This window comes from Lithobates pipiens, unplaced genomic scaffold (genome assembly GCF_037356315.1).
Source record: "Lithobates pipiens isolate NorthernLeopardFrog02 unplaced genomic scaffold, aLitPip1_a1.2 Scaffold_28, whole genome shotgun sequence".
NCBI classification, from domain to species: Eukaryota; Metazoa; Chordata; class Amphibia; order Anura; family Ranidae; genus Lithobates; species Lithobates pipiens.
In genome coordinates this window covers 4,985,066-4,995,394 of record NW_027507789.1, presented here as the reverse complement: position 1 = coordinate 4,995,394, position 10,329 = coordinate 4,985,066, and the positions used below count along the sequence as shown (strand labels likewise).

General features: G+C 41.4%; 1 protein-coding gene across 1 annotated transcript; it reads left to right on the top strand.

Annotated features, from left to right (window-relative positions):
- The first annotated feature begins 4,020 nt into the window (after positions 1–4,020).
- LOC143935030 (E3 ubiquitin/ISG15 ligase TRIM25-like) lies at positions 4,021–10,109 on the top strand. Its single transcript, XM_077458613.1, has 2 exons — positions 4,021–7,982; positions 8,138–10,109. The coding sequence occupies exon 1, from the start codon at positions 4,285–4,287 to the stop codon at positions 5,851–5,853; it is 1,569 nt and encodes a 522-aa protein (XP_077314739.1). The 5' UTR covers positions 4,021–4,284; the 3' UTR covers positions 5,854–7,982; positions 8,138–10,109.
- The last annotated feature ends 220 nt before the right edge of the window (positions 10,110–10,329 follow it).

Sequence of the window (10,329 nt, the reverse complement as noted above, 5' to 3'; positions counted from 1 at the left end):
TATATGAGTATATCAAAAAGTTGCTGGGTTTGAATAAACAAATAAAATCTCCCAGGGGAGCAGAATGGTTAAATCAAATTCACCTAAGACCCCACCTGGGTAAGGTGGTCACCAGAACTCTTTTCACAGTGGCGTTTAGAAGGTTTAGTACTTTGAGGTCTACTTATTTCATAACGAGGGGGCCCTTGATGCATCACAACTCTAGGATCGCAGGGATGGTAAGGAGCTCCCCCAGGCTGCAGCAGTCACAGTGGGGTGGTGTGAAGTTACAAACAAAATGCGTAAAAAATGCTTTTTATGTGTGGACATTCCTTTATTCTCAAAGATGAAGGCCTCAGGCCGGGGGTTGCCAAGAGCGGGCCTTTGACCAGTATGACACAATGCGGCGGAGGGTTCCATCCGTAAGAGGTGGATAGTTGTCCTTTCCAAGAAGAAGCAGGACAGGGACTTGTGCTATTTGGCTCCAACACCTAGCCAATCATAGTTCCCCTTACAGTTCTGATAATAAAAATAATAAAAACATATTTTTTTTTGTAAATACTGAAGTGGTAGCTGCGGCGCTCTCCTGTAACAGCTAATTGAATGCGCATAACATATAAAATAGCAAAAACATTTTTTAATAATACCAAAAAATAATAATAGTTTTCTTAAAGTGCTAGTGCTACCCAAACTGCTGTAAAATTCTTGCTTTGCTAATTGCAAGTGAAAAGTAAAACCAGAAAAATATTGAAAATTATTGAAAAATATTATAGAAATATATATGCTCTGTGTTTCACAGCTGTGTGCAATCAAAAAGTGCTTACGTGCTTTTAGTGCAAAAACGTGCTTATAAAAACTTTTATGTGATCATAATGCAGTAAAGTCCATTGTAGAACCATTCATGAAACCACAAATAAAGTCCAAAAAATAACTTCAAAAAATTCCACAGTAATCCAATCAAAGTGACTTGTGCTCAGTGCCTGGTGCACCCTGAGTTGCAACCGATGCGTTTTTCCTGTGCATAGGACAAATTTCCCCACTCACCAGCTCCCCTGCCCCTGCAGGGGTTAACTCACCTCCACAGTGTGAGCTCCTGTGTCGCTGTATAGAGCTGGTCCGGTTAGCATTCAGTTACTCCTCATTTCCTCGTGTTAAATAAAGAATAAAACATCCATAGTGTGATACTGTTTAAGACTATGATCTTTATTATTATGCAAAGTGGCTACTCACAAATATGCCTTTACAATATATATCCTCCGCCGCCGCCTTGTGAGAGAGAGTGTGTACACATTAGGCCACGCCCTACACGTTTCGTCATTGGACGTCGTCTGGAGTGGCCATCTTGGTGCACCTCTCTCTTAATATAGGGTGTAATGCTTGTACGGCGCATGCGCGAGCGCATAAACGCCATTTTATTAACTGGAATGGAATATCAGATGAACGTACTTGGTATTGCGGCATGTAAGCACGTACAGCATTACATCCACCCCCTAGCTCTGCTCTGACATTGTTAAAACAGCGGCTTTGTTGTACAAATATGCGGCAGTTAAAAACATGATGCATTGTGCCTCTCGGGGGATCAGGAAGGAATTTTTTCCCCTGCTTTAGCAAATTGGATCATGGCTCTGCTGGGGTTTTTTGCCTTCCTCTGGATCAACTGTGGGTATAGAATTGGGTATATGGGCTGGTATATTTATTGTATGTATGTGTATGTATATATGTATATGTATATATATGTGTGTGTGTGTATATATATAATTTTTTTTTTTTTGGTTGAACTGGATGGACTTGTTTTTTTTTTCAACCTGACTAACTATGTAACTATGTAACATTATGTCTTTTGTATGTTAATCCCCTAGAAGATCTTACATAGAGAACCAGCATGATTTAGCGGGAATTCTAATATAAAAAAGAATTTAAAATTAGAAATAAAATGGGAATAAAACTAAATGAAATTTATATACACATATGCCCTACCATGGACAAAAAGCGCTAAAACTAAGCGCCCCCCCTTTGCTTGTTAGTTATAGCTATAGGATTAAAAAGAAAAAAAAAATAGAAAAAAAAACATTTTTAATTATAAAAGACACGAGTATAAAAACATGAGCATATGAGAGGAAAAATTCAATATTTTAATATTAGTTGTTTTCTTTCTAGAGGGTAATGTTGGGTTGATTATCATGGGCTGGACAGGAAGCCGTATAGTTAGTATGATTTTTATGATTTTTAGTATTTTCTGTTTCCATAGCGCAAACCTTACCCCCCTTCTTTGTTTTGTATATACAATTCTTTTTTTTCTTTTTTTTGCAAAAGACAGAAGTGTCTTTGAAGCCTCCAAGCTACGGAACCCATCCCACAACACCAAAACCCAGAGAAAGCTGTAAAAAACAGTCTTCTTTGCCCCTAATCAATACTCCGGAGCCCTGCACTGAATATGTGCGAACCCCGTGTCATTTCGTAGATTTTTGCCAGCACACCATGGATCGACACAAAGTAGTGTCCAAACGGATAGTTTATTGCATGATCACAACACAAGGCGAGTGCAACGTTTCGGAGTCACGCAGGACCCCATGTCGATCCTTGGTGTTCTGGCAAATATCTACGTTGTGACTTGAACCAGTATCCAGCTGGGTGTTGCTGCAGCACCCAAATTTTGAGAGCTTATCCAGGAATGTTGATCGGCTTTTCCTCACTCGCGTCTGTCAGACGCGAGTAGAAGAGAGCCAATCGGCTGCTTTTCTGACAGGGGGTCTGTGCTGATTGTCTATCAGCGCAGCCCCTCCGAGGATGCCCATGCTGGACCACCAGGGATGCCACTAGGACCACCAGGGAGGTCACCACCAGGTATGCCACCCTAGACCACCAGGGATGCCAATCAGTGCCCACAATGTGCATCACTGATTGGCAGGCATTATTGTTTGGCACTGATTGGCATCCATCCGTACAATCAATTGGTGTACATCAGTGCCACCTATCAGTGCCCAGCCATGCCCATCTGTGCTGCCTATCAGTGCTCATCCATGCCGCCTATCAGTGCCCATCAGTGCCACCTATGTGTACCCATCAGTGCTGCATATCAGTGCCACCTATTAGTGCCCATCATCAGTGTCCATCAGTGTCCATCAGTAAAGGAGAAAACATACTTATTTACAAAGTTTTGTAACAGAAACCAAAAAAAAACATTTTTTTTTCAACATTTTCGGTCTTTTTTTATTTGTTTAGCAGAAAATAAAAACGCAGAGGTGATCAAATACCACCAAAAGAAAGCTCTATTTGTGGGAACAAAATGATAAAAACTTAATTTGGATACAGTGCAATTGTCATTCAAAGTGCAACAGTGCTGGAAGCTGAAAATTGGTCTGGGCAGGAAGGTGTATAAGTGCCCGGTATTGAAGTAGTTAAGGTTCCTAATATAAAAAAAAAAAAAAATATATATATATATATATATATATATATATATATACACACACAGGGTAGGACTTAGGGTGGTGAGGGTCCCTGGGCTTGAGTCACTTTCGGGCCCTACCTTCTATACATTACAGTATTAATTGGCGTATAACACGGACCCCAAGTTTAGGAGGGAAGTTTAAGGAAAAAACTTACTTTGAAATGCCCATCAATTCAGCCTTATCACTGTCCATCTGCAGCCTTGTCCAGTGTCATTTGTAGCCTTGTCATTTGTAGTCTTGAAGTTCAAGAATGGCACCACTGAGATACAGGACTCTGTATCTCGGCGGCTCTCGGGTCCTCTCGCAGTCCCGAGCAGAGCCAAGAGTAGCCGAGTGTACTCGCCTCGGCTCACTGTCACGCCCAGTCCCTGTGTTATGCCCATCATAGGGCGGGACTGATCGGAGCCGAGCTGAGTACACTCAGCTATGTATCTCGGCGGGGCCCCTAATGGGCGGGGCCCATGGGCTTGAGCCCAGTCAAGCCCGATGGTAAGTCCGGCTCTGTATGTATATATATTCTAATGTCCCATTGCAGACACATACTAGAGCCAGTATTGGGTGAAAGAAGATTACCTGTCACATTTTTAGGGAGGAAAACTGGAGCACTACTTTGAAAATCACACAATGGACCAAACCCAAGACCCCATTGTCATAAGGCAAGGGTACGAACTGTGTATAATGCTTTGTTGTGTACATGTGACAGGATAATTGGTTAAAAAAAACAACTGGGTTGTAAAAATAGGCCTGTATTACAGTCACTTGTATCTTCCTGGAGGGCAAACTCTACACACCTCTTGGGAGTTGGCTTATATTAGACACGTACACAACTTTCTGGTCTCATACTTGCTGGTCAGAAATGGCTTCTGCTGCAGTGAGGGACCCAATGACATGTTCAGTCTGCTGGGAAATCTATAAAGACCCCGTGACATTGCCGTGTGGACACAATTTCTGCCAGGACTGTATCAAAAAGACATGGGACAATCAGGAGGAAAGAGAATCTTCCTGTCCGGAATGCATGCAGAGGTACAGAAACCGACCTGAGCTAAAACGGAACACAAGACTAAGAGACTTGGCGGAGGTTATCCTAGCTGAAGAAAAAAAATCTGGGATCTCGTGTACTTACTGCGTTAACACCCCTACACCGGCTGTGAAGTCCTGTCTGAAATGTGAATCTTCTTTCTGCAATAAACACCTAAAGGTCCACAGCAAGTCCTCGGATCACGTCCTGACCGAACCCACCTCCGACCTGCAGAACAGAGAGTGCTCCGTCCACAAGCAGACCCTGGAGTATTACTGTGTGGAAGACTCCACTTGTATCTGTAAATCCTGCATGCCAGAAAGAAAGCAGCGGGGGCACACCATACTCACCTTGTCCACGGCAAGTACAAAAAAAAAAGCCGAACGTAGACTCCTTTTACCGAAGTTGATGAATAAAAAGGAAAAGATGGAGAAAAGAATCCACGGTTTGAAAACACATGAGAGCAAACTGCAAAAAAAAGCCAATGGTATAACGGAAAGGATGGCTTCTCTGTTCAGAGTATTCCGGACGCAGATAGAAGACCTTGAGCGCAGAGTCCTGACTCAGATCTCCGCTGAAAGGGAGCTCATTTCAAGCTCTGGTCTGATTAATCAGCTGGAAATAAAGCATGAAGCGCTATGCAAAAAGATCCGTCACATTGAAGAGCTGCACTCCATAACTGATCCGCTAGCGGTGATCCGGGAGCTGGACCGAGGTGACTTTTGCGGAGACGACGACGAGGGAGATAATGAAGACGAAGCAGGAGACTATAAACACATACATGGTTCTGGTTATTTGGACAATTTTCAGATTTGCTTTAATATACAGGAAGAATTATCTGGTATTGTAAACAACGCTATGAAACATCTTGCAGTGGCAGAAGGTTCTAATGTATATCTAGACATCAGCAGTGCCGCTGATAATGTAGAAGTATCTCCTGACCTAAAGGTTGCCATTGGCATAGAAAATCATAACAATTGTATTGTACAGACATCGCAAACATTCGAGTCTTACCAGGTTTTAAGTAGCACTTCTTTTTACAGAGGAAGACATTACTGGGAAGTAGATATCGTGGGCAGTAACAACTTTAGAATTGGAATGTGCTATGCCAGCATAGACCGGAGGGGGCCGCCATCTGTAATCGGCAATGCCGGTAATTCCTGGTGCTTAGTACATTCAGATGGAAGGTTCTCATTGAGGCATCTTAATAATGACATTGATTTAGATCATCATGAGTCTTTTATTAAGAGATTAGGAATCTACCTAGATTATGAGGCTGGGCGGTTGTCCTTTTATGAGATGTGTGACTCGATCCACCACTTACACACCTTCACCACCATCTTCACTGAGCCCCTCCATGCTGTGTTTCGAGTTGGCTTAGGTGTCTGGGCAAGAATTAGAACTTAAAATTAGAATATGAAGAAATAATAATTAAAATGTTAGGAGATTGGATTTTTATTCTGGTGGGGGTGGGAGGGTTTAATAAAAAGAGTTTTTATGACTCTGCATCCCTAAAAATAAGCCCCTGTACACACGGTCGGACATTCTGCCAACCAAATCCGTCGGATTTTGCCCGTCGGATATTGTCCGAAACTGTTGCATACACACGGTCGGACTACGTTGTCGAAAAATCCGATCATTCAGAACGTGATGACGTAATTTCGTTACGATGGGACTAGTAGCCAATAGCTTTGATGTAGGAATTCGATCTGAGCATGCGTGGCACTTGGTCCGATCAAAATTCTCTACACATGATCGGAGTATGTCCGATCAAACCAGTTGGTCGGAAAATATTTCCAACATGTTGGAAAATTGGGTCCGACGGAGATTCGGATGGAATCAGTCCGATGCATACCACACACAGTCGGATTATCCGACGACACGGTCCGATAGGACACATTCCGACGGATTCTCTTAACGTGTGTACAAGGCTTAAGACCTAGCGTGATTGTCGGTGATGGCTGCAATATAAGCCCTACCCCCCCCAAATAAGCCCTAGTTAAAGTCCTTGTAGGGCTTATTTTCGGGGAAACAGGGTAGGGCTTATTTGGGGGGGTAGGGCTTATATTGCAGCCATCACCGACAATCACGCTAGGTCTTATTTTCGGGAAACAGGGTAGTATTGCATGCCCCTATGTTGTACGTATTGGGGGGGAGATTTACTAAAAAAACGGGAGCACTCAGAATCTGGTGCAGCTCTGCATGGTGGCCAATCAGCTTCTAACTTCAGCTTGTTCAAACAAGCTCTGACAATAAAACCTGGAAGTTTATTGGTTTCTATGTAGAGCTGCACCAGATCCGGCATGGTCCAGTTTTAGTAAATCTCCTCCCTTTGAGTCAAATGTAGATCAAGGTTTAGGGTCATAGATAGGACCAGTTTTCTGCAATATGGAATACAGAGAAGGAACGTATTGCATAGACAATTTTCAAAGTTATCAAATTTCTGAAGATGAATGAAATGAGAGACCTAATCAAAGACTGTTTGCAGGAACAATAGCAAAATAATATAGCAAAGCCCGTATAATTAGAGTGTAATCGGTTGAGAAACTATGAAAACCAAAAAGTGTTGTGTGCTGTCCAAAAAATATAGAGATGATTAGGAACTTCGTCCTTCCCTTTGATAAAACCGATGACCATGTTTATAGCACTTATGCCCCATATACACGATCAGAAATTCGGCCAGCAAAAGACCGGTGTGAGCTTTTGGTCAGAAATTCCGACCGTGTGTACTCTCCATCGGACTTTTGCTGGCCGAATTCCCACCAGCAAAAGATTGAGAGCAGGTTCTCTATTTTCCCGTCGGAAATTCCATTCGTCTGTATGCAATTCCGACGCGCAAAATTCCTACGCATGCTCGGAAACAATTTGACGCATGCTCTGAAGCATTGGACTTCATTTTCTCGGCTCATCATAGTGTTGTATATGACCGCGTTCTTGACGGTCCAAACTTCAGAAAGGTTTGTGTGACCTTGTGTATGCAAGCCAAGCTTGAGGGGAATTCCATCGGAAAAAAAGTTGTTTCTGACGGAAATTTCCTGCTTGTGTGTACTGGACATAAAGCCTGAGTACGTCAGACCTGAGCACACAATGGACACCAAGTAGAGGGTTCTACCTGCAACATACTGTTTTATTAATCTAGTGTTAATTAATAGCATTTTATTCATCTCTTCTTTCCATTGTTGTAAGGCTGGCACCCCAGCTTGGGTCCACACCTTAGCTATCAGCCTCTTGGCTTCTGGTTGGGATTTGAACCACTTCCCGCCCAGCCTATAGTCAGCTGAGGACTGGGCAGGATATTTGTCGCCATATGATATCCTCCCAGAACGCACATCGAGCGTAGCCTCAATACGCCATTATCTGTCACCGGCTGTGTCCATCGGAAACACAGCCATCGATGGACACAGCCATTGACTGATCAGTATATCGGCTTGCTGTCGGTACCATGTGATCACTGTGACCAATCAGGTCACAATGACAATTGGTAAACAATGGATGGCTTCCTTTCATACCATCCATTGTGTTCAATTGTGTTGCTGGCTGCGATTGGTCACAGTAATCACTGATCACATGGTACAGACAGGGACCAATCAGAGTCCATGTGATCACTGTAACCAATCAGGTCACAATGACAATTGGTGAACAATGGATGGCTTCCTTTCATACCATCCATTGTGTTCAATTGTGTTGCTAGGCTGCGATTGGTCATAGTGATCACATGGTACAGACAGGGCCCAATCAGAGCCCATCTGTAACATATGATTAGCTGTGACCAATCACAGCTAATCACAATAATACATACTGAATGAATCAGTTTCATTTTATAAAATGCTTGGTTATAGCAATGTAATTCACTGGTATAAACAATCATAATGTGTAAAACAAAAAACAAAAAAAAAACTGATCACTTCCTCAGAGTAGTACAGTGTTACTAATGGAACACTGTATTGCTCTGGTCACTGTGTGTTTAAAAAAAAAATCATTAAAAAAAATTACTAAAAAAGAAAGAAAAATGTTAATAAATGTAGGATTTTTTATTTTTATTTTTTTTTTATTTTTTACATACTGTCCCCAGTCAGTGTCCCTGATCACTGCCAAACCAGTTATATAAAGACGCTGTACTTCACTGGTGACCAGTATGTAGAAAAAAATTGCGAAGAAAACTATTTTTAAATTTTTCATTTTCATATTCCTAAAAATTGTGACAAAATAATTACTACTTGAAAAAACTCGCTATGCCTCTTACTTAATACTTTGGACTGTCTACTTTCTAAAAAGGGGTAATTTAGGGGGGGGGGGGGGGATTTGAATGTCCTTGCATTTTTGGGCCTCAAGAAATGAGATAAGACGTCAGGAGGACTGATCAATTTTCAGATATATTTCCCATAGCTTGTGGACTCTATAACTTTTCTACAGACTAAATAATATACACTGATTTGGGTTATTTTAACTAAAGAAATGAAGCAGAATACATTTTGGTCTTAAGATTTTTCATTTGAAAAAAAATTAGAGCAAAAACAAAAAAAAAAACATGTTATTTTTTTTATTTTCAAAATTTTTTTGTCTTTTTTTCATTTATTTAGCAAAAAATAAAAACCCCAGTGATGATTAAATACCACCAAAAGAAAACTCTGTTTGCATGGAAAAAAAATGATAAAAATGTCATATGTGTTCAGTGTTGTATGACCGTGCAATTGCCATTCAAAGCGTGAGAGCGCTGAAAGCCGAAAATTTGGCCTGGGCAGGAAGGGGGGTGAAAGTGCCCGGTATTGAAGGGGTTAAAGTAAATCTAAAAACCTAACTGGAACATCCTCTGTTAATAAAATCTCTTGGCACAAATTTCTAAAAATGTACAATGAAATGACGGACACTAATATGAAATCAATTCTCACATTTCCGTATGGTTCATTCTCCTGGTTCCTTTAGAAGGAGCTATTGGGCCATTTTCTAGTGGTGGTCACCACAACTATAGCAAGACCCTGGAGATCAGAACATACCCCTACTGTTGTGGAGTGGGTGTGTGAAATTAATAAAATTTAACCTTCTCAGAAGAAATTTCCCTCAGAAAGAGAATAGGCTTGAGCTTTATTATCTTGCATGGTTCCAGTAGGAATACTTTAAGTCCTGTCTAGAGTCCTCCATCTTCCAAGGCCACTTAGGAGCCTAATTGGTGGTATGCCGGCCTGCTGGGAGTAGCCTGGTAAAGTGTCACACTCTCCTTCTCTGATTTTCCTTTCTCTCCTTCTTTTATTCTCTTTCCTAATTGGTTCTTCTTTTTCTTTGTTTTTTTTTTTGTTTTGTTTTTTTGCTTCCTTATCGTTTCTTTCTTTCTCCTCTTCTCTGAAATCCTTGTGGAGGATTGAGCTGCATCCATGGCACCAAAACATCTATGTTCATGAAGTACCGTGGTTCTTCTTGTTGACTGATATCAATGAATCCTCTGATAACTAAAATATATTCTGGTGTATTTTCTAATGGCACATTTTTTGCGACACGTATTATGATGTTGTCATAAATGATCCCAATCCAAGCTCTATGTAATGCTCATATATAACATATTGATGTGAAATTGTATTTTCTGTGAATTTGCTCTTGTCTGCCTTTCCATGCTGCTTTCTGTATAAGAATTTGTCAACTTAATAAATAAAGATTATACCTAATCGGAATAGTGGCGGCTGGTGCTCACAATTGTTTTTTTTTTTGGGGGGGGGGGGGGCGCAAACAAACTGAAAAATATCTGAAAAAAAACCCCATCAAACACAGCCACTGTGCCCATCAATTGCCACCACTGTGCCATCAAACGCAGCCACAGTGCCCCATAAAATGCAGCCACTGTGCTCATCAATTGCAGCCACTGTGCCCATCAAACGCAGCCACTGTGCCATC

Coding starts and splice junctions, on each gene's coding strand:
- LOC143935030 (XM_077458613.1), top strand. CDS start 4,285: ATGGCTTCTGCTGCAGTGAGGGACCCAATGACATGTTCAGTCTGCTGG.